This window comes from Pangasianodon hypophthalmus, chromosome 23, assembly GCF_027358585.1.
Source record: "Pangasianodon hypophthalmus isolate fPanHyp1 chromosome 23, fPanHyp1.pri, whole genome shotgun sequence".
NCBI classification, from domain to species: Eukaryota; Metazoa; Chordata; class Actinopteri; order Siluriformes; family Pangasiidae; genus Pangasianodon; species Pangasianodon hypophthalmus.
In genome coordinates this window covers 13,817,885-13,843,535 of record NC_069732.1, presented here as the reverse complement: position 1 = coordinate 13,843,535, position 25,651 = coordinate 13,817,885, and the positions used below count along the sequence as shown (strand labels likewise).

Here is a 25,651-nt window from a genome sequence, read left to right as displayed (position 1 = left end):
TCCCTCCAGGGCTGTCAAGTAAAAGTCCTGGGATTATTTTGGTCTCCAAAGAGGCTCTAAAGTGAAAATGTATCTTCTCAGTGCTTGTTTACATTAGACACATAGTTCTCCATTGCTTATTAGATTTCCAGATCTCTAGTGCAGATTGCAGAAGCTGCCACGGTACTGAACATGGGCTGTTGTATAAGCAGTCGAGAGAGTGCCTGGATATCTTTTGTAGTAAGGCCTCAGCAGCAGTAGCGAAAAACATAGCAGAGGGCAGGAGTAAAGAAATGTACTGCTCAGAATGCAGTTTGCATGTGAATTCTAAATGTGGTAAATTCGCACTATAATTAAGAGAATTACTTTGCATAAACTTTAATGAAACTCACAAGTTTAATAAGTGAGTGTTGTTAAATTTAATAGGCCAACTGAGATTTAATTGTTGTCATACATGGCACCTGCCATAATAGATGTCTTTGTTCACTCCTCACCAGCGGCAGCTCGTCCACAGGGGCACCAAATATATCAGCCTTAAAAAAAATGTTAATCTTCATAAAGTCCTCATTCACAAACCCATGCATTTTATATTCAGGTTAAGTATTAATTACCTCTTTTGACTAACCAACTACTTAAAAAATCACTGCTTTTTGACAAATAAGCTGATGTTTGATTAATTTGCTTGCTTTGAAGAGTTTGTGCAGTTGCGGAACAGCTCACTCACCACCCACTTAACTTCCGTAACGATATTGATGTTCAAAAATGGGAACTGCGACAAGCTATAGTAGAGGTCCCCTGGGGCAGGAATCACGCTGCCCCACACTCACTCTGTGAACATTTTCGGTGGAGGAGGAACAGCGGACAGGACAGTGAATGACAGGGTTGGCACTGTCGCAGGTTTTACAGCAAGATCTTGTTTTGTCAAATAAATAAATTTCTACAAGCAAGGTGTAAGTGCGGATGGTGTTTTTTATGATGTACAGAGCCATTTCTATTGTAATGTATTGCAAAGATTTGGAGAGGGAAGAGGGGATTATGGAGTGGGTAATGTCTTTCCACACAAAGGCTGAGAAAAAGAAGAAAAATCTGTCTCCTTTTTTCAACCACACAAATTTTTTGGGCTACTTTCAGGTCATTTGTTGTTATTTGATATTTTTATTTATCCATTATTTTGTACTTCATCTGTGAGAATTTCATTGTACAAGAAAGCTTCTTGATTCCTCTTTCATTTTTAGTCTCCAATAATGGATACGATGCTCAGGCCTCTCTTTAGCGTGTATCTCTGCATTTGTCTTCCGTGCACATTTTGTGTACTGTGTAATTTACGTAATTTGTGTACACAACCTGCTATTCCAACGTGAGTGCAAGGATATTGTCTGTTTTTCTACACAAATAGGTCTGTGAATTATTGACTGAGGTGGCAAGGAGATTATCCTTTTAAGTTTTTTTAAAGTTTTTTTTCTTGTGGGTGATTTTTTTAATTTGTTTTGAAATGTAAATCAGTGTTATGTATGTATTTTTGTGGATACGATTTCCCCCTAGCTTTTAAAAACTAACCTAGCCACTTCATCAGCATGATTAATAAAGTGTGTAAGTGGAGAGGAAAAAGGTCTTACGGGACTGAGCAATCATCTGTAATGCTCTAAGACAAAGCGAGCACTTGCGGTGTACAGATGCAGTGTTAAGGCATAGTGATTATCCTGTTTTATGCATAGGGAGGGGGAGACTGAGTCATAGCCAGATTCGTCCTCTTGACATTTGGCTTAATGATAATGAATTGCAGCCCGTTTATCTAGGATTGGGCCTATGTGTTTTCCATAGACCCTACACATGCTCGTAGCATTACTACTGAGACACTAATGTGATTTATTCCTAATGTTCCAAATGAGATTAAACACCAGAGGGAGACAGATTGGGGCGCTAGGGTCCTGTTCTACCGCAGACTCCGTGGTAGTGACATCATGAAAGATGGGTGGAATAACAAGAGAGACGATGCAAGGTAGAATTGGGGGAACGTTTTTATGACAGCGCGTTCTTAGACGTGACCGCACTCATATGGTATGCTAGACTAACTAGAGAGGGGGACACTGGCCATGTGTGCCGTGCAGAGCGCGTAAGGGAGAAAGCAGGTCTGTTGCATTCAGAATGAAGTTTTAATATTGGTTCATATGACACTCAGGTTCAGTGAATAGCGCAGCGTCTTAAATCAGTGAGCTAATGTCTTTGCGAGGCTGCATGCTGTCTCACCCGAAAGGCAACAATCAGTTTTAAATCATTGGTTTCCCTCATCATTAGCTCAGGATTATACCTTACTTACAGCATGGGTCACACAGCAAGGTTATGGAAAGTGCAATTTATGACTTCGCATATGGTTAAGCAAAGTGACATTTTAGCTCTTTTAGGCTGCTCCTGTAAGCTGAAGAGTTGTTTATTAAGCAATTGCAGAAGGCAATCAGGTTTTTTTTATCACATTGATTTAGAACACCAATAAATAAAAGATGCAAAGTGAGTCCCATCATCCAGTGAGTCTGGGAACTCAATTCTCTGCCTGACTGATCATAACAGCAAAGTTTGTGCAGCGTGTGTGTGCGTGTATATGTGTGTATGTACGTCTGCATGTTTTTATATTTTGATGGGAACCAAATGTCCCCACGTACATAGGAATGTCTGACAGTTTTCACCTTGGGGGGAAAAAACTGTAGCTTTAATTAAAAAGAAACTAAAATAGGCAAAAGGTTTGCTTTTGGTTACTGAAGTTAAGATAATTAGGTGCATTAATAATTATGTCGGTGGAAGGTCCTCAGAAGAATTGTAAGACAAATATTAGTGTGTGTGTGTGTTTGTTTGTTTGTGTGTGGGAAGTTGTTAAAGAGGACTTTATTGCGCTCTCACCCCTCCTACCCATCCAAGGACTTAAAGAACAGGGCTGAATTATGAGGGCATGCTTGTGTTAATTTATTTTTTTAAATAAAATTGCTCGAGACTCGAGACTGGGCCAGGCAGGCTTTCCCGCTCCGTGGGGTTCTCCAGGTTGGGATGGGATATGTATTCATGTTTGATCCTCCTGAGGCAGGAAAGCAGTAGTGAGAAGACAACAAAATACAGATGTTTTTATTATACTTAAATCTGGCTTCTGCAGATTTTAGACACTCTGTATGCAGGTGTTGGGTTTTGGTTGTACCAGACCCGATAAAGGCTCACTGATTAAAACATACAAGGAAGTCTATGTAGAGCCATGTTATTTTAATCATCAGAGCAGTAAAATTGCTCGATTGCGAAAGAATGCCGTAATGTTCCAAGTGTTTATGTACACGGGCGTTCATGCACATCAGTGTGTTTACAACGAAGTCTCCTCTGCCTCTCTGTGCTTCTGCTCGGACCTATGGGCTCAGAGAAAGAAAGCAGATGATTTCAGTGGGCCTGGATGATTTTAACAAGATTTATTGCCAGCACGTCAGGATTCTGGCTGTGGCACTCGGGAAAGATGTCAGCTCCTGTGAGATGTCAACGCGAAGTAGCGCATGTACATGTGAGTTATTGTTCAGAATCTGTGCAGCCATCGGTAACACGTTCATTTTGTCTCATATGTTGTTCATTTCTGTCTAAATTCAGAAGTAGTTGGCATAGCAGGACCGTGTCAGAGATGACGCAGTGTACAAAACTTTATGGGTCGCCACAGTACTACAGTAATACACAAGGATACTATACATACTTTATGACTAATATAAAATTATTAAAAAGTGTTGTTATTTAACAAAATATCTAATTGTTGATACAGTGAAGCATCCTGTAAGGAGATGGGAAAGTCTAAGGATTGAGGACATTGTGCTTTCTGGTTTCTCAGTAACATGAAAAGTGAAAGTGAAGGAACTCACGGCTATAATGTGAGTGATTGAGTGATTGACTCACTGCTGTGAGTGATAACAGGAGCCAACTTGTCTTACGGACATTCCACGACATTAAACATAACTATAAATGAATAAATGTATGATGTGTCATTCTTTCATAAAAAAACGTGTAATTGTTGGTATATTGCTGTTCGTATAAGAAGAATAAAACATCTTGGGACTTGCTGTTATGGGAAAATAATCGAGGAAAGGGCTGCTGTGATGACACGCTGAAGGTGATTATTTTCCAAACCACAGTAGTACATCCTGTTATGTTTTATTCCTTATTTAGAAATGATCAAGAAGTACTGTGCATTTTTGGCTAGTTAGATACAAACATAGATGTGTTTAACATAATTTTTAAGCTGCCTTCTAAATTACTGAGCCATTTTATAAATAAAGAGAGGGCATGCTTTGTGTTTTAAAAGGAAAAATTGCAGTCCTTGTTGCCTTTTGTTCATTTGACATGAGCACCGAAGTATGGATCTGAGTTAAAAATACTTTGAGCTTGTTGATCTTGACTTCCGAGCTTTTGACAGCGTATGAGCATCGACTCGCCTCATTGTGAGGTTTGATGGGTGTACACGCCTTTTGTACTCAAAAGTAATCCAGCAAGAGCCTCTCTCTTCACCCTGTCACTATAGCATTGATGAAAAGCCTGTCACTGGGCGGGTCTTACTCCTGGTGAAGAGTGTTGTTTTAAAGCGCCTTCACAAAGGTTAGCACGCCAGTGTCCCCTTCCTGTTTATTGACTGTTCTGCTTTGCCCTAACTTAAACACGCGCGTGGTAGAAACAGCTGTCTGTACTCGCTGTTGCTTTTTGCCTTGCAGGGTGCATGGCCTTTGATTGAGTCGTGACTCGTCACTGGACTGCATTAGCTGAGTTCTACTTCTAAATAAACCCACTGCTGATTCACTCCCTCTTTTTTAATTAAGAAAATTGATTGTTCTTTTTTTTTTCAATAGGCATATTACTGAAAAAAGGCACAATAACAGATGAGGAGCAGAATAATGTCAGGGGGAGGAACTCGAATGTGAGCCAGTGATCTGAATTGACTGGTACATGAACGCCTGGGAGCTATAGCTATTAAAATAGTTTATCCTGTCTTTTGATGGGATCAGAATGGCATTGTCTTACTTTTTCTCCCAGAGTTTTAACCGGTTGTGTTTGTGTACATCAAGAAATTACATTTTCTTTTATTTCAAAGTGAAGACATTTTATGCTATTTTATGCACCTGCTCTGATGAACCCATATATTGCCTTACTTCCATTGTAAAATAAAAAATGGTGAGAGAGAGATAGAGAGAGAGAGAGAAGTAATAAGAAAGAAAGCTCTTTTGATTCAGGTAATAAACAATGGTTTAAATGAGTACTCCATCTGATATTTGATTAGAGTCGCTATTTAAATTTTGCATGGGGTGATCAAGAGTTTATTGAAATAAAAAATCATGAGGCGTGCATTTCCAGGACGAGCCAGAACGAAGGTTCTGTTTATACACAGCGTTCTCACCACTGGTGCTCACTTTAGATCAGTCATCATGTCACTAATGTGGGTTTATCTTGCCCTGCAGACACTGCTTTAATATGATGCTTTGTGCCATGCCACTAATAATGTGCAGTTTGGAAGCTTTAGGAATGCAATCTTTTGACTAAAGAAAAAAAAGCTTCAACCTTCAGCCTGATATCTCCCATAAATCAATTTAATAAAAGCACCGTTGATATCAAATACTTTGAACTCAGAAAGCTGTACCAGAGACACAAGCACTGTATGTGTGTGTGTGTGTGTGTGGTGTGTGTGTGTGTGTTTTGACTTTATCACATACAATGTCGAAGTAAGGATTGTGAAAGAATTGGCGATGGAATGATAGATGGGGGTGTGGTGAAATTTATGAGCTGTTGGTTCAGATTAGATTTTCCTAAGGCTTCTATTAACACAACCCTGGTTAAGGCGTTGTCCCTCTAGCAAACATAAATTGCTTTATTTAATGCCCATTTGCTTTACAGCCTAAATTAGGAAATTGCCCTATATCGTTTTCTGAAGAAATGAGACTGGCCCCAAATTAGTTAAATCATAAGACTGAGAGAAACTAGGCAACACACCCATACACACACACACATATAATAAGAGCTAAATGCTGTTGTGTGTTCAGTTGCGTTCATAATAAATCTGTTAGACAATTTGTTACAGTGTAGTTTATGTCAAAGAAAAGTCTATTTAATGAGAATTCAGGCTGGAATTTAACCTTCATTGTCTTCTGGAAGCAAACATGCGTGTATGACCTCAGTGAATGCCGATCATAATTTCTTTTCACAAGTTAGGTTATAAATTTTATATATTTTTTCTTCATCTGGGTGACTTGGTACATTGGGTAAACTGTGTGCCCTTATGCCAAATCCATAACATGAACGAGCATGTTTTATTCATTAAAATATCATCAACAAAGCCTGCCAGAGTCGCTGATATTAGATGTTTATGGGTTGAGTTGGAAGATAGATTGGAAGGCTTGTTGTAAGCAAATCACTTCTTTCAAGAATTTTTTGGGCGAATGAAAGAACAATCAAGAAGGTTATATTGAGACTGCTGAATGTGGGCAACAGGCGCCGCTGACCATAAAATTATGGTTAGAGATTAGAGATTATTTTATTTTACACAGCCATATGGTAATTGTTTTGCCTTAATAGTCACTTAACCTCTCTCTTGCTGGCTTTCAGATATGGTGCGGAAAAAGAATCCCCCTTTGAGAAGCTTCGGCGGCGAGGAAGACGAAGGCGAGGCGGCGACGGTAGCGGAGGCTGCGGGTCCGGAGAGTGGCGAGGCAGCAGGCAGCGAGGCCTCAGTACCAGAGGAGCGGTCAGAGCCTGGCTCCCCCAGCTCTGTCAAACCAGGCAGTCCTGGCTTTCATTATCAGCAAGCAGAAAACACCGATGCCTCCCCGACACGATCAGACCGCGGCCAAAGTCCTGATGGAGAGGGTGAAGCCATTAAGGGTGGAGTGGAGACTCAGAGACATTCGTCATTGCGCAGGGGGCCAGAGGCCTGCGTCATTGTACAGAGCTGTGCCAGTAATGGTGAGGAAAGGGAGCCTACCCACAGTCCTCTAGTGCCGCCTGGTTCCGAAAGCCTTCACATAGAGGGGGAGGATGGATCTGAGCTCCCTCGGCTCCCTCTCCATCCGCTTCAGCCACACAGGCCTAGTGACGAGGCCTCCAGCCCTCCGAGAGCCGAGAGCGGAGCTCCCCCACCTTCCTCTTCCTCCTCGTCCTCCTCCTCCTCTCCCAAGCTACAGGACTTTAAGTGCAACATCTGCGGGTACGGTTACTATGGCAACGACCCGGCCGACCTCATCAAGCACTTCCGCAAGTACCACCTGGGCTTGCACAACCGCACACGGCACGACGCTGAGCTCGACAGCAGGATCCTCGCTCTGCACAACATGCCACAGTTTCAAAGTCAAAGCCTAGGCAAAGACGGCAGCAGGAACCCAGGCGTCACCGCTGACCCGGGCTCCCCCAGAGCCTCGCTACTCAATGGCACCTATGACGTTCAGGTAATCACTGCTTAATGCATCATCTGATGTTCATTATAATATGCACAGAGTACATTAAAAGTAAAGCATGAAACACATGCTGCCCATGTTACAGCAGAACAACAGAATTTAGTAAACTCGATTAATGAGTTCATTTTGAAAATCTGACTCCTTCTCAGCTTTCCTCTGAAAAGAACCCATGCCAAAAAAAACAAAATAACAGTCTTCACCATTCAACAATATACAGTTCAAAAACTGTCCACTGCTGTTCAACAAATATGCGTGATTTATTTTATGAGGGTATAGTAATTATGGTCTTATCTACTGAGGCTAGTTAAAATTACAAGCAGAAGCTGTCAAAGCTTATTTCATCTTCATAAATACTTTCAAAATGCATAAAAGTTCTGCTTTATTACTCAAATGCCTCTGTCTTCTAGCTTTTTTTTCTTCAATTCAACTTCCAGGTTCACAAATTGTCATTATGCTGTGTAAACCTTTAAAAAAGGAATAATAAATCTTTATTCAGTATTCATTCCGAGTGGAATTTTCCATGCTGTAATATCAATGACTGCGATTTCTCATTTAGCCAATGAAAAGAGGGGAAAAAGAGCGTAGGGAAGTCAGGCAAGGGGAGCCAGTAAAAACAGGAGAGTCAATTTATTTTAAACGATGGGTAATGAACAGATGTCATAGCTATTTATCTGCCCAGCTTTCACTGCGGTTTTGCTCTCCACTTCACCAATGTCGTGTTTACAGTTCGACTGGCATATTTAACTCCACTGTTCCTACAGAATGAGCCGTAGGATGGCGCTTGGCCTTCGCCACACTGGGCCTGTTTGGCAGCGGCTCGGATCAACAGGCCGTAATGACTTTAATGTTACTCCGCTCCTGAAGCAGGCCAAATTTTCCCCACATTTCTTTCTTTCTTTTGGATTACCAGAAATGATCTAAATGTTAAATATCCTTTTATCGTATTTTTTTTATCGTATATTTGTAGATATAAAAGCAGTTTTCTTTCTTCTCCATTGTTTTTTTTTTTCATATAAATTGAGATCCAGTATTTTATGCCGTCTGGGAATTTTAGTAAGCTAGAATGTGTCTCTATATTTTCTGTTTGTTGTTTTTTAATAATCAGATCAAGAGAAAATGCTTCTTTTAGTATTATTGTTCTTAAAGTATTATTAATGCATTCATAAACTTACTGAAGACATGACAAAAGGCATTAAATTTAGTTTTTGTTCTTAAAATAATAAAACCTATTTCCAGATTAATAGTTTTCCATGACAGTTGGCACCATATTTGGTTTTTGATTATTTGATTTCCAACTTCAGAACTTCGATATTAATGCCTATTAATACCTACCTGTTGTGAGCTGCGTGTATTGTCCAGGGAAGATTAGGTCGTGACTTGTCGATAAATACATCCCTGAAACATGAATGCTTCTGGGACACATTGTGCTTCCTCAATGCAGCTCTTTTCATGTGCAGATTTTCGTCTCCTGCTAGTCCTTTCGCCACTTGTTTGCAGTATTCACAGAATATGATTCGTGATGCAATTTTCTTCCATTTTAATTGGAAGGTCTCTTTCTTTTGCATGACAGATACCAGTCAGGCAGAGTCAAGGCTAATATATGCTTCCTCTGAAGCGAACCACTGCTCACAGTGCAGCGTGGAATGCCTGGAGGAGAGCACTAACTGTTCTATTCTGTTTCTGTGAGCACACGTCCTGGATTAGCTAGTGTTACAGTAATGAACAAGGGGAGACCATCCTGCAGGTCCGAGTGTTCTCTCTGCCCCTCTCAGGACCCTACTTTCAGTCGCTCTTTATTATGTATTCTTTGCCCCAGAATTGCCCATTACCTGCCATTTCTGTTTTTTTTCTTTGCAGATGTTCTGTTTTAAAAGCATATCAAACAACACTGCTACTGGTATTTGCTGCGATCATCCTACTTAATTTTTTTTACATGTTCTTGGTTAACTTTGACTGAACAGGACAAAAACCAAACAATCATAGTGCAAAACCTTACTCACACATGAGGTTAGCTGCATTTTCGTATTTGAACATACTCATTTTCTCAAGAGAGAAGATGCTCCCGCTCATGGCCGCTCATGGCCGCTCATCACCCGGTTTAAAATGAATACATTAATAATGCAGTGGATGTGCTCGTGGACTGAATCCAAACATGAGATTGAGTCTGCAGCTCTCACACGGCTGTGATTTATGTGGATGTTTGGAACAGGAGTCTGTCGGGAAGTACAGGTGCAGTGATTTGTTTAATCATCTCCTAAACATATAGCTCTACAGCTGCTAGCAAGAACAAGACTACACAGTGGCATGCCAGGATTATTTAGTCTTCATCCTGAAGGTGAACTTTTAGAGGACATATGAGGATAAAGGTCCATCTTTCTGTCACTGAAAACTGACAAGCATGCAAGTATTATTATTATTATTATTATTATTATTATTATCGAAGTGTATATTATTTGTTTTTAGATATCTAATCTAATTAATTAGAAATTGCATAACCTCATATTATTATTATTATTATTATTATTAGTAGTAGTAGTAGTAGTATTTAAAGATAATTTTGTTAGTGTTTATAAATGTTTATCATTTATTAATTTAGTGTTTTCAGATTTATTGTCGGCTGTCCAGATAAATCTAATTATTTAAGTTTTTTAAATAATAATAATAATAATAATAATAATAATAATAATAATAATAATAATAATTAGTAGTTGTGGTAGTAGTAGTAGTTATATACATGTCATTTTTTATTAGGCTTTAGTTTTTTAATTGCTATAAATTTTTATTATTTCTTGTCAGCTGTCCAGTCCAATTATTTAAGTTTGTTATAAACCACATAATAAACGTATTAAAGTTAAAAACTTTTTCATGAGACATTTTTGTGTGTGTGTGTATGTGTGTATGTGTGTGTATGTGTGTGTGCATTTCCTAAAATAACTGATTTGTACCTTTAAATCTATTTTATTTTTATTTGATCACTTAGATTATAATTACCAAATGAGCAGTTTATAATTTACCTTCATGTAAAAGCATTCATTTGAATCAATCATTTCGTGCCTCTTTTTCTTCATTTCAGTGGCTGTGTATAGTAAAACTAAATACTGCCAATTTGCATTTTCATGCACTGTTGCTTCATGCCTAAGAAAGTGTCACAAGCTTCATATTGTTTCATCTTGCAGACTGAATGCCTTTCAAATTCCCACTGAAAAGTGATAAAACCATTAAAGGCGGCATGATTTGCCTTTGTGAGGAGTTAACTGCTTTTTCTTCTGTCGGATTGGAAACATTACTGAAAACTATCCATCTGTTGTCTGCAGCACAATGTGCCAGTATTATTCTGAAACCATGGATCTTTTATTCTTCTTTTTTCCCCTCTGTCTCCTATTCTCTCTTACACTCTCCCTCCTTCTCCTTCTCCTGCTACCAGGTGACGTTAGCGGGCACCTTCATAGGCATTGGCAGGAAGACACCAGACTGTCAGGGTAACACCAAGTATTTCCGCTGTAAGTTCTGCAACTTCACCTACATGGGTAGTTCATCAGTGGAGCTCGAGCAGCACTTCCTGGCTGCCCACCCAAACAAGATGAAGAACCCTCCACTGGGTATCACTAGCCCTGAAGACAAAGCTGTGGAGGCCAAGGGGAACTGTGCACCGTGGACAGCAGTCGAGGAGCCAGGCACGTGGGCGGAGCGGGTGGCAGTCCGTGCAGAGGACGACTCAGTGGCCGGGTACTCTGTGCCGATTCGACCCGCAGGTGCTGACGTGCCAGCGGCATATTATTGGTGCAAGTACTGCAGCTTCAGCTGCGAGGCGTCCAGCTCCTCTAGACTGCTAGAGCACTATGAGAAGCGGCACTGCCAGGCTGCAGGGCTAGACAGCAGTCCGGGAGAGAGGGAGCGAAAAGCCAGAGACGGAGATCTAACTGCAAAGAGGAAGGAAAACCAGAGTGCCAAGGCGGGCACAGGTGCTGACTCAGAGACAGTGGTGACCAGCTATAACTGTCAGTTCTGCGATTTCCGCTACTCCATGAACCACGGGCCTGAAGTGATCGTGGTGGCTCCACTGCTACGCCACTACCAGAGGGCGCACAGCATCAATAAGTGCGCGATCAAACATTGCCCGCTGTGCCCGCGTGGCCTCTGCAGCCCCGACAAGCACCTGGGTGACGTCTCGTACCCGTTTGCATGTCGCAGGAGCTCGTGCCCGCACTGTGCCATGCTCCTGCTGCAGCTAACACCCATTGGTGGTGCCACACCACCACCCAGGGCCTCTGTCACCCACCTGTGCGATCAGTGCACCTTCTCCTCCACCGATGTGGACCTGCTGCTGCTGCACTACGACAGTGCCCATGCTCCCCGTGCCCTGCTGGAGGCCAAGCCCGAAGATGAAGCGACAAGTGAGGGAGGCGGCCGGGGCCAGCACGGAGAGTACGCCTGCACCAAGTGCAACTTCTACACTGAGGTGGAGGAGGAGATTTTCCGTCACTACAGGTAACAGCACACTGACGGTCAACATGTTAAAAGGATTTAATTATTTGATGCTTTTATTTAAGTTGAATCCAATTTGACTTTTAAGAGATTTACCACTTTATCTTTTTGAAAAAGATACCGACTGCTGTGAATTAAGGCAATAATCTCACAGTACCAATGAACACATTCATCTTCTAGCTCATTTTATTCTATTTAGGCCCCAGCAGTCTTTGGTCAGAGGCTGGGAGGCTGAAGCTATTGTTAAGATTACAGATAATCAAATCATGCATGATGTGATTAGACTATCTGTTGTTGTGATGCACCAATATAGCTTTCTTACTAATAAGCAACAGATTTCCCTCAGTGTTGCTCCATGCCGTAAGTTGAGCAACGCTGCAGAATAAATACGCAATGTTAAACATCAGGTAATTTGATCTGCCTTTAAAACGTTCCCTTCATTGGGTTTGATTTAGCTTGCCTTTAAGCCAAATATCTGTGTGTGTGTGAGGAGGAGAATTTTCTGTATGAAATCCCTTAAGCCATTATGGAGAAATGCTTTTCCTCATAATAGCTTTATGAGGAATGCTTTCCTCAAGGACGAGCATCGTAGAACACTACCTCAACATAAGATCCCAATTATTTGGGTATTTTCTGCCATACTTTACAGGCATGTTGTGGTTTGATTTATAGATATAAAAGAGTTCATATGCACCACAATTCATATTTAACCGATTGAGTTAAGAAGTTCACTTTGTTAAATCCAGTGTACACGTTGTGTGAGCACAGCAAACTTTCTTAATCCTTGCTGTGTTTGACATTATAACACACAGATTACACAACGTTTTTCATTCGTTGTTTACTGCCAAACTAAAATGTGTGCTTTTTATGTTAATACATTATATTTTACCTCCCAACCATTTTTTTTTACATAAAACAGATTTACATTTTCATTACATTATAACATTTAGCAGGTTTTAAATAGCTCACTTAAAAGAAGTTGCTGTTTCTGAGTTCACAAATACTTATCTGACTATCTACATTTCGCTTTACCCAGATACATTAATAATGTATGTTTTTCCACGTCATACCTAATTTTTTTTACCAGCTACGAGCACACTGACGTAAACACATGCACTGGTCTAATAGTTTAAATAACTGCAGCATTTTAGAGACTAACAGATTGCGAAAGGGTGGTGCTGTTTTTTTTCCCCCTCAGTGTAGGTTATGTAGTTTTAGAACAGTAATCATGGCAGTGGTTTAAAGAGTTTGGCCATGGTGTGTGAACTGCTTTATGTTCAGCCACCACATGCTAAAACAGAGGGAAATGAGGGAAGAAGGCTGTGGCTGTGGGTTCAGATCCTCACACCAAACAGAATGAAAACAAACAGCTGGTTAGGAAAAAGGTACATCCTTGTGTTTTTTTTTTTTTTTAAACAATGATGTGTAAAGTCCAACTGTAGCATTTCACAGTTGTTGACTTTTTTTTTTTTTGTGATAAGGGTGTAACACAAGTATTATTATAATGTAATTATATTCATAATATAATATATTATAAAACATATATTATTTTATTATTATTTTAAAATATTTTGGGCTATATTTCCCACTGTTGAGCAAACCAATTATGCATATATATATATATATATTTTTTTTTTGTCGAAACACATCATTGCCCTAAATTTAGAAGAAGTCATAGTGGTCCTGGTTAGACCATGCAAGATTCATACCAGTGAGGCATTTTAAATAATGTTAGCTTGCCTATTTATTATGAAAATGGTGTCTCTAAATAATTGCCACTACTGCCTCTACCATCAAAACACCCCTTTTGCAACAGTAATTTATTGCAATTTTCAATTAATTTTTCAGGCCATTCCTGTTGGAATGTGTGCTGTGAGTGATATTTGAGTTCTTGTGCATAATTAAATACAGGATCTATATTTTGTGATTTTAAACTTGCTTACAAATCTTCTCCCATCATGTAGCAGATGGATTCACTCTGGAGTGAGTGTCTCCATAAAGACCCTTTAAGTGTGCTTTTTATTTACTCACTCGGATGTGATGGCTCTCGCCCGTCCCTCCACACACAGACACAAACATGCGTCTCGGAGTGTGTGTGTGACATGCCTCGGTGTGTGCAGCCTAGGGCTGGTTGTTTCAGGTGGCTGAGGAGTGACGCAGGGCTATGTAGAGTGGCTGATTCCCGGTGGTGTGTGGAGGCATGCTGAATAAGGTCTTGTTTGTATTCCAAGCTTCTTGCGTGGAAGGAGAAATGAGACCTGCGCAGCCTCCCTGGAGATTCCCCACTCCTCACCTCACACCCTACGCCGTGTGAACGTGGTCTTGTTGATTTTTTCCCCCTTTACATGCGTTTCATATACACAGTGAATGACTGTGCATGTGTGTAAAAGCTTGTTGCTTCTGTGTTTGTATATGCATGCTGATGAATCTTTAGTGCTGTATTATAGCTCAGGCTGTGAGCTGTTTGTTAGCGCTTTGCAAATTCTGTGAGTGTCTGTGTGAGAATGCATGAATCTACAACGAATTTCCGTGCATATTCTTGACTGTAAGTGTACAGTGAGTGCCCCTGGTGTCTACCATCAGCCGCCCACCACATACATGAAGCTGATAGTGATACAGCCTCCTCTAGCCTGCAACTACTGAACTCACACACATTATATATTTCACACACCACACAAGAGTCAGGATAGAATCTTATTACTAATAATCTTTTGTATAGCACAGGACTGTTGTTGGGTGTTGATTAAGTAAGGAATAAAACATGACAGAGCGTACGGTTATGCGAAAAGCCAGGGAGGGTGTGATGTGGCACGACGCAAACAGAGTGCCTCTACCTCCCCAAAGTGCATTATTTTCATGTAACCACATGGTCTGGAGTGCGTTATTCTGCTTATACAACAGCGATTTGCCAGTGATTACAGTGTTTAATTTATTAATGAAGGATATGTCATGCACTTTTATGGTTTATAGTTATATATATAAGATATAATACTCTTTATATCACACGATGAGTTCTTGAATCAGAAGATGGGGATTCATTTTCTATAACAGCACGGCTCTGCCTGTAACTTAAACAATATATTTAGCTCATAACAGCTTATTCACGTGGACTTGTATTGCAGACGCTCTACATAATCTACGGATTGTTAGTGTTATTTAACAAAGAAAGCTGTTTACTCATAGATATGGTAAAGCTTTCCGTTAGTTGACGTTTAGGTAACATTTATGGAAGGAGTCTTGAGTGTCAGCTCTTTGTAACAGTTAGTAAGGTTTTTGGAAACAAGAACTAACTTGTTTTGTGGAAGTTTCATAAGATTAAATGTAACTATAAATGGTGAAAAAGCATGAAGAGTTGTTTATTAATAAATTAAAATTTGTAATCTTTGGTATATTGCTGTGGTGTGAGAGGAATAAAACACTTCGGGCTGTTATCTGACAGTAGTTCTGTCTGCATGGCAGTTCACAGGTTTATATTAATGCACTCATTCTAACACATTATCATTTCTGAGTGTGATTCAACCCCAAAGTTGATTATTTTCAAATAAGAGTATGATTTATTCCTCTCATACCACAGCAATTTGCCAACGATTACAATTTTACTTGATGTTGTATTGCTCTGTTTCTACCTTTGACTCTGATTCAGACACTACTGTAGCTAGACCTTTCTTTTCCCTCTAGTACTTTTCCAAAAGTGTTTAAGCCTAAACTGTGGCCTTTATTTAAAGAAGCCACCTGTCACCTCTTCTAGTTTTCTCTCTTTTCCTTAAAGAGGATGGGCAGGCGGATGACTCGTGCTGTGCCCAACTTTCCATTTCCTGTGTGATGTCATGTGGATAGGGCAAGTCACACTGGTGTGATTCAGCAGGCCGCGCGCTGCCCACTCCACCCCTGTCCCGTAAAATGGCAGTATTCAATGAGTGCACTAGAGCATAGCTAAAGGGGTTTTCATTTTCTAAAGCTCTAATTACTGCCACTCAGTACCGGTATTGGCATGGATATTGCTTCAGAGACTTTTCCATGTTTTTTTTTTACCCCTGCCAATTAGATCAGAGTTTTGATGCAGCACTTGGGTTTTTTTTTCATGGAGTGTCTTTGATTGCACGCACCAAGAAATGATAGTGTTGAGAAGTTGTTAGCATCACCCTTGCTTCAGTGCACACCCACCCGCGCGGTGTTATAAAACAGCTGGGTGCAGCTGTTGCCCAGGTGCTTTAGACGGTTAGATTGCTGAGCGTTGGCTGGGTTTGTGCAGTCACACTGTTTGTGCCTCAGCTCCTGCCCTCAGAAACATTAAGCGCTGACGGAAACATTGAAGAGGCAAGTTGAAGAAAGATGGCTGGCACAATATGAGGAGAAAGTGTGACTGACATTAAAGGAGTGTGGGTAGGAATAGCTGACATTTAAAAAAATCTAAAAGAGCCTAAAGGTTAGGGTAACAGCAGAGAATTAATTAGCTGCATTAAGGATTATATCAGTGAAGGTCCTCACAAGGATAGTAAGACGTATGTGTGTGTGTGTGTGTGTGTGTGTTTGAGAGAGAGAGACACTCACAGTTTTACAGTACACACCTGCTTTACAGTATTTCGGTGAGAACACAGACAAATTGACAGTCTTTAATAAAACAAATATTTTGTCCACAAATGTAATATGAACTTGCTGCACTTGTTGCCTGCTTCTCCTTAGTTCTAACTGAAAAACATATTTACTTTTGAGTAAAACTGATTTGATTTAAGTAACAACCAGTTTTTAAAAATACATTTTGATTCATAAATAAATGTATAGGCTGTCGTTAGTTTCACAATTTCACTCATTTTAATTATAAGCCTTTTGCTAAATACAGGGTGTACAAAAAGTCAGCAACAAATGAGAGTTAAACTACATATGTGTGATTTTGTATTTATTATTTATTTACTGATTTATTTACACTTATTTTTGTATTTTTTTCCTTGCTGGTGAAAAATGGCATTAACATTGGATGAAAGGGTAGAGATAGTACTTTATGGTGCTCTCATTGGTTCCTGACTTTTCAGACAGCCTGTACATTAAATATACATTCAGTCTAGCGCGTCTAAAATTTTGCACTCTGGTAATGTACTTGATTTAATCTCATTTGTTATATGAAGTTAGGAATTACATTGCACGTAAACCCCAGTTAAAGTAGAGGATTACAGCCAGTCTGCACTAATTAAATTGTAGCCTAAATTGTAATTTTCATGCTGGAAAAACTCTGTTAAAAGAGCAGTGCAAATAAACAAAAGAAACAAGATGAAGCAAATGTAAATGAAAAACTAATTATGTATAATATGAGTCATGTTCTGAATTCACTTCTTGTTTTTTTTTTTTGTTTTTTTTAAAGTCATAGTCTTAATTCAATGAACGGCTATGTGCATGGTCTTTCAGAACAGAACTGCAGGTTTTGTAGTCGTCTGCTCAAACTAATGCACCTTTAATGTCTTTAATCAGTATAGACCGAAACAGTACTGTCCACGTCAGCTAGCTGACCCAAATGAGACTGTTTTGTGAGCTACACACACACACACATTGTCTCTCTGCAGCCCAGTGAGCGATCAATTCCGAGTTTGGGGGTCAGGGAAAATATTTGTGTTTCATGTCAGTGGGGTTAAGCAAGGAGGCTGAGTTATGTTGGAAGCAGGCCGTGCTTTGTGCAAAACGCAGGAATACAGGAGCAGCTATATTTTTACAGAGTAATGAAAAGGGCATGCATGTAAAACCAGCGACATGCTCTATTGCAGGATCTATGTTCAGAGCTGACTGTAATAAAGTTCCTTAGGCGTATGTGAGCAGAATACAGACCTGACTTTTTTTTTTTTGTTCCCATAAGGTTGTCATTGAGTCTGTGAGTGATGACAGCTAGGTAGATTAGAAAAAAAACATGTAATGAATAAGTTTTCTGTTACTTAAATGTTGCCCAGGCTAAAGGCAAGTGATGTGCTCATGTTCAACATGTGCATATGGTGAACATCTGTCTGTTGTTTTTGATTTACATGTGTGTAAATGTGTTTTTATATGTTTTACAGTGAGGGATTGTGTGAAAATGTATACATGTGGTATTTGCTGAAAGCCAGGTGAGTTTCTAGTCCGGGTGTACTGATGATTGTATAGAGTATACAGTAGTGGGCAACATGTATGTGTGTGTTAGGGGTAGGTGATATGACAAAAATGTTGCATTATGATTCTCAAAGACATTTCTACAATACATGATATGTATTACAGTATAGGATTGCTAACAAACTGCCAACAAATCAGTAGCGTTGCATTTAAAAATACATATATTCAACAAAACAAAACAAAACAAAACAAAAAAAAAAAACAATGATACGTTGCTTAAATTTTACACACAACCCCCTCCAACCCCCCCAAAAAAACAAAACAGACAAAAAAACCCAAAAAAACATGTCTCCTAAAGAGAATCTAAAGTAACCCGACGTCTCGCATATGACAATGTATTTAAAATAAAAAAAGTTAACACTGAAAATCAGAAAATATTTTAATATATGTAAAGATTTTTTAACATTTTCAAGTTTTAAAGACTAAGTAAAATGTCTCAGATGTATTGTGACCTAACTTATCACAATATCACACTTTTACAGATTAAGTAAAACACATTAACAAAGATATCAGGATATCCACAATGTCTCAGAACTGCATACTGTGATCTTACTTATCATAATATTGATATTATATCATCATATTGTCCAGCTCTGGTGTGTGTGTGTGCTCATATGTAAGCGGGTCTGTTTCATAGTGTGAACAGTGTGATGGAGATTGGAGATGCAGTCAGACTCTGTGTACACCTTGCTGTTAGGCGTTGGGAGCTTGGAGCTGAAGCGTTTGATATGCCGCTGCCACTCAGTGTCTTAGCAGAACCAATTTTCATTGTGCATGCTGGGAAGGGTGGGCAGCAGCACTGATGAAAAGCAGTTTTCCTGCCTGTCCCTCATTTATTACTGAGCTGAGATGACGTGCTGAGGCTGTTCAGCTCCCTCCCTTTCCATCCCCGCCCCTCGCACTTTCTCTGTGACTGTAAAAGCCCGAATCCTAGATAACAGATCTCAGTCGTTTTCCAGTCAAGCTTAATCACATCAGTTGCATCTACATTATACGAAACACCCCCCCTCCACTCTGAGGCATCTTTCAGGCCTGATGCTGACTAGCCATCACTAGAAGTGTAGACCTGGCCTGCTTCCCCCTATATTGACTATCTGAGGAGCTTTTAGCTGGATTGCTTTACTCTCCATCTCTTTATCTATCTTTCTTTCTCTCTCATAGCAGGCAGATTTTGAGTTCTGCTCTCCAAGGGGCCTTTGAATTTCTATCTGTACTGCATCCTTTTAGCCAGATGAAATCAACTATAAGTGCATACAGTATTTAAAACTAATCTCTGCATTTTTTCTGCTACTTGAAAGATCCATTTTGGAAATGTTTCAGGTTTATGTACCAAAATGCAGTATGTCTTAATACAGAGGAACTTTAATCAACCCTTAAATGTAAACAGGTTAATTTGGGACAGGTTTGCTGTAGGAAACTTTTCAGACCTCTGGAGCCTGGGGAAAAAAGCTTCTCTTTGTAGTTTATAGTGGTATTTTTCAAATAGGTTAATATCACAGGGTAAATCTCTTAATGTTTAATGTCACCTATGACCATACATTTTGTGATTTTCACATCTGTAATGATCCTGCACTTCAGGCTTCCTGCAGTCATGCTTACCTACATATTCTATTAGGATACAGCGATTAATTAATTGCACACTGACTATGTCATTGATCAGTAACTCAATCAAGATTGAATGGACTTTTGGAAACCTTTTAAACCATTAGAGACTCGAAAATGTTTAATGGTAACCACTAGGCCAGTCCCTATTAGGAAGTGAAACCTAATATTTCTAAAGTTTGTTTCAGCAAGGAAGGGAGTGCATTAAGAATGTTTCATAAAAAAAAAATCACTCTAGGCTGTTGCTTTTACATTGAAACCTTATATTACCTTACATTGAAATCATACCGGGCTATGCTGCTGTACATTCAGATTCAGAACATGAAGATATTGATCAATGGCAAAAGGCCAACCATGGCAGTGTATGATTGTAAAATAAACAGAAGCTTTCTAAGCCAGGTTTGATTTTCTTCTTTATTTGTTTGCTGAATTTAGATGAGAATTTGGTTGCATTGACTTGTAATGGATGATGGGAGACAGGAAGGCCAAGCGTGAAGGAAATCATTTTGAATTCCAGGAGTACTTAAACTTTACTTAAAGTTCAGCCTATTTATTTACTGCACATTTGTGGATAGCTTGGCACTCTTTCACTGTTCTATTGCTCTCTATTTATTAAAAGGAAAATAGAACAACGAGTCATTGTGCAGGTGAAAAGAGCTGATCAAGCGGACCACTTATACCACATTAAAGTAATCCAGACCACAATTAGAGGAGTCTAAGCACCAGATATTTTCAGTTGAGTGATGTGTTCCTTGGTGGTGCACTAGAAAGTACTCACAGGGAGTAGGAGTGAATAATGTTTATGTGCATGCCCAGGGTGTAATATGTGGAAAGTGACTGAGAATATACATTTACTTTATTAGGAACACCTGTACACCTGCACATTCATGCAGTTATCCAATCAGCCAATCATGTGGCAGCAGTGCAATGCACAAAATAATGCAGATACAGCTCACGAGTGTCAGTCAATATTCACGTCAAACATCAGATTGAGTAAAAAATGGGATCTCCGTGACTGTGAACGTGGGATAGTTGTTGGTGCCAGACAGGCTGGTTTGAGTATTTAAGAAACAGCTGCTCTCCTGGGATTTTCAGACACAACAGTCTCTAGAGTTTACACAGAATGTTGCCGAAAACAAACAAAAAAAAAACTGGCTGTTCTGCAAGTGAAAAAAATTGTTACTGAGAGAGGTCAGAAGAGAATGCTTCAAACTTACAGGAAGGCTACGGAAACCCCGATAACCACTTTTTATAGCTGTGGTGAGCAGAAAAGCATAACAAAATGCACAACAAATCGAACATTGAAGCAGGTGGAGCAGACCACATCAGCTTCCAATCTTGTCAGCCACGAACAGGAATCTGAGGCTATAGTGGGCACAGATTCACAGAAACTGCTCAGTTGCAGTTTGGAAAAAGACCATGGGGCATTTTTCCGATCTTCAACTGTCCAGTTTAGGTGAACCTGTGCACACTGTAGCCTCAGATACCTTTTTACCCCATTCTGATGTCTGATGTGAACATTAACTGAAGACCTGTATTAGGACCTGTATTAGTGTATATACATACTTTTACTTAAGGTTTTTTTGTCTCTCACTACCTTTTCTCTTCTCTTTTTCTCTCTCTTTCTGTCTGTGTACAGGAGGGTTCATGGCTGCTGTCGATGCCGCCACTGCAGCTTCACGGCAGCCGACACCACATCCCTGCTTGACCACTTCAACACGGTCCATTGCCAGGACTCCGGTGAGCCAGGCTCCGCCCCTGCCAACGGCTGCTCTGCCCCCTCCACTCTCCGCATTAAAGAGGAGAGTAAAAGCGACCTGAAGCTCTACAGCCTGGTGCCCCCTGAGGCCAGACCGGCCGAGGCTGTCAAGACTGAAGCCCCCGATGAGAAAGAGAAGTCCTGGCCTGAGGCCCGAGGAGGAACAGAGCAGCAAATCCAGGGCATGCTCTGGGTGCCCAAGGAGCGAGTGGGAGAGGTGCTGCGGGGAAGCCCTGCACCATTCCCTCACGTTACACTAGGGTTGCTAGGCTCCACCTCAGTCCCACAGGAGCAGCAACAGAAAGGTGCGGCTGTACTCAGAGACTCGCCCGGCCTGGTGTTCAGCCTCAGTGCAGATGCTAAGGGCTACCTGCAGGGGACGCCAGCAGGCACAGCAGCCGAGAAGCCAGGGCAGCAGTACCCCAGCTCAACAGAGAGCAAGAGTGCCAAGGAAGAGTCACAATCACTGCTGCGGGTAAGGTCCTCTACAGTCTCCATCTGTCCATCTGTTTATCTCTTCCTTTTGATCCAGATTCTTTCCCTAAATAATTGTATGATTATCCATCTTCTTTAAACATTTGATTACTTTAACCCTACTGACAATGTGTGCATGGTATTGTGTACACAATGCCTGACTGTTCTGGTATGATTAAGGGACACAGCCCATAACAGCAGCAATCAGTTATTTCTCTCCAGCACTCACCTTAAGTTGGTTATTGTGTTTATTCCAAGTGTAGATGTTCAATTTTTCTCTCTCACTCTCTTTCTTTTACTGTGTGTGTGGGAGAATTTGTTCCTGGTTGGTTTTCAATGAGGTCAGTCGCTCGCGCAGGCTCTTTGCAGCTCTCTGTTGCCCTTAACATAGGGTCCTCCTAATTGAGAGAGGTACCCAGAGTGCAGTAAACATGCCAATAAAGACACTGCACAGTGCAAGAGGAGAAATAAACATCAATATACATCCTTGTTTTTGCCCTTACAAAAGGACACACATGACAGAAATAAAAAAGCATGCTGCTTAGATATGGTGCATTTGATTTGTGGACTCCTTGCTTCTATTACAATCTAGATAGTGCATAATGCACCCAATTTACGTCTCAACAACGGGGAACATGTCATCTTTTGATCATCTGCTTCCTGTAGCCATCCATATGCCGTTGTACTTCTTGAATTTCTATGCTCTCACCATGCAGGAGACAGCTTAGGTTGGCTTCATGAGTCACAACGTAATTGCCATAACCTATTTTACTGGGATTTCATTTCCAGGTAACACACGACTGACTACACATTCACGTACAACAGAATACATTCTCACTTTTAATTAAACAGGATACTAAGAACATGCATTCACACAGAAAACAAAATATGGCAACAGCTTCCCACTTAGCAAAGAGGTTGCACTATGAGGTTTGTTAGATGTCTGGTGGAGCTATGGTACATGTGATTAAAACCATGATAAAACCAGATTTATTTATAATGTATCTGTGTGACTTTCTTCGTTGTCCTCTAAGCCAGTGTGTTATACATGTGTGTGTTGTTGTGTAAGTCATCCTGCAGACTTAATGGCGTCTGTATGAATGGGGTGATATTGCTCTTTCACAGTGGTTACAGCTTCATTAAGTCAGGTTTGGTGAGTTTTATAAATACGTCTGGTACAACTTGTTGTTAAATGAAAGCAGTGTAGCAGGGTTGTATGTGGAGCCCGTCATCTGTTGAAGAAGAGCCCTGAGGTGACGGTAGACACGCATTACCTTAAGGCAGTGGTTAGTGAAGATGAGTTTCACAAAGCCTTCTATGCAACTGACCCATGGTCTAATTTTCAACTGAAAAACACATGGTGTGTATGACTAACTGCATGACCCTTGTGTTCCTCACAAATTGCCTTGGTCAAGGGAAGAACGCACATCGCTTTCCTTGTCCAGCCCCAAAGCTTGCCCATGTTTTAGTCAGACTCTCTAACACAGAGTCTTTAGTAATGTCGTCCCTGTTTGGCTTCCCACTTTCTCCACTTTAGAATCCATTGTCCGCTGATAAAATGGCTTGGCTCAAAACGAAGGGCAGGCAACCAGCCCAAATGGGATGATCAGTCACTTTTTAGTGCACCTCCTGAGTAACATTTTTAGTGTACTATCTTCCTAAAAGCAAATAAATAAAACTGTATAAATTTTTTTCCCCAATGCTAAAATAATACTTAGTTTGCACCTCTAACTAAAAACGTTTGTTTCATTATACTGTATGTGTTGTATATGACCATGTCATTCCCAGGCTATAGTGTATCTATTGATTAATTAACCCCTTAAAATCCTTGGACCTGCTGACATGCCTCATTCTTGTAACATACTTAATAATATGCTTTAGGATAAATAACTTTAATGGCTTAAGATGGATACTAAGAATGCCTGGTTACAATTAAGTATGAAAATGCCATGCACTATTAAGTGGTAAAGTAACACACATATTGTAGTGGTACATGTGAACAATTTCACTGAACTTCCGTTTGCAGAGATATCTGTGGTTAAACTGTGCGTTACCTGTGGACAAATAGGTAAACAAATAAACAAGGAAATGAAAAAAGAAAAAACAGAACTACCCACAATTAGTCAACTCTGCGACTTTGAGTTGCCCTGCTGCTGCATGTCTGCCCAGATGGTTCCGGAAGAGCGAGGCGCGGGTGTGGTGCTTTCTGTGGTTAAGTCATTAGCTGAGGCGTGTCGCTGAGTGTATGAAGCATTGGAGCGCGGGTGGAGGCTCTGCTCCAGCTTTCAGGAAATGTTGAATCAGATTTTTTAAATTCTTTTTTTGTGCCAGCATGGGCTTAATGGGACTCAGAAGAGCTTTAAGGTCCATCACAATATTTTTTAAGTTACCATGACTTAGTGTGTGAGTCACCATCACACTTTATAAAGCCGGGCTCAATAAGGGAGTGGCCCTGCACCGAAGAACCGGAAGAACCCGGTCTGGAGCCAGGACTTGGAGAAGCTTTGCGGGCGTGAGATGAGAATGTCTGTGTTGAACTCATTGAGGGATTAAAATGTAATGAGCAAGCAGATAAGAGATACTGTGATGAGGCTTGGCTCTGTCTGCATTCAAAGGAAAATGGTGATGTTTGAAAGAGATTTGGAATAACTTTTGGAACTTTGGATAAAGACTGGTGTAATTCATATATAAGATAACATGAAGGCATTGGTTGGGCCTTTTGAATTTTTCCAGGCAGACACCCTCAAGATCTAACTTTCCACATTGAACATTTTTTCTCTATTTATTCATGGGCTTTTTGAAACTAATTTCTCACAAACTCACATGTTCATCCTGGATATTAGCACTGGCTAGGGCACAATGAGTAAGCAAAACCGTCATGCAGCTTCTGGTTTAGAGGACCAAACACAAGAAAGAGGGCCTAATTTATTTATTCATCCCTGAAGGACTCTTCATTAGAAAACAGCCTGTTGGCTTTTAATTATGTTTTGTAATGCCAGTGTTCTTGCTCATTACTGTTTGCTTGTTTGGCTTCTTGCTCTCTATCTCAGTGGTAGTGTGGGCTCTGATCAAATGTTTAATTTGTTTCTGCGTGATAAAATGAAATTATTGTATCCATATTGCACATCGTTGATTCCGTTACTCCTCCAGATGTCCTCTTCTCTCTTTCTCTCCTTTTCTTCGTGAGTTTCTCTGAGGAAGGTGATGGAATTAGATTGGATCTTTTCTTCTCTTGCTCTCTTGCTCTCTCCTATTAGAAATGTAAGCATTTATGATTGTTCCAACCACCAGGCTACCTCAAAACAACCAGTAAGTTCCATATTCCTTAATCCACAGCTTTTTCATATTGCAAAAGAGGGTTACGAAAACAGTTTTCAGATTACAGGGCATCACAGTGTGGCAATATCAGAACTTCCCCTAGAAAGTACTGAAGCCATTTATTTTGATTTTAGGTAGGAGTTTCATATAAATGATGAATCAATGAGTAGGTTGTCATGGCAACAGACAGCAAGCCTTGCCTGCTGGTGACATCTGACTTGATCATTTCCACAATCGCAGTGTACATGATGAAATACTTTGCCTGCTGTTCATACAGCCATTTTTCCCCCCACAGCAGCAACACCAAAACAGCAAAGTTCCAATTTCCACGGGATGTCCAGAGTCTGTGCACCGTAACCCTGTGGGATTGCTCTGGTCCACTGCATAGTGTGCGTGTCTTGTGAAAATCGAACAATTGGATGGATTGAAATACGAGTGTTTTCGGAATGGACATTTGACA

The 25,651-nt window shown here is 40.3% G+C and overlaps 1 protein-coding gene across 7 annotated transcripts in view; it reads left to right on the top strand.

The window, feature by feature from the left end:
- trps1 (trichorhinophalangeal syndrome I) overlaps positions 1-25,651 on the top strand; it is a 96,120-nt gene that overhangs the window by 17,151 nt on the left and 53,318 nt on the right. For all 7 annotated transcript variants that reach the window (XM_026929823.3, XM_026929825.3, XM_026929824.3 and 4 more), the window contains 3 exons: positions 6,580-7,415; positions 10,849-11,912; positions 21,280-21,874. In XM_026929823.3, coding sequence (XP_026785624.2) covers positions 6,580-7,415; positions 10,849-11,912; positions 21,280-21,874 — 2,495 coding nt within the window. The remainder of the gene's footprint in view (positions 1-6,579; positions 7,416-10,848; positions 11,913-21,279; positions 21,875-25,651) is intronic.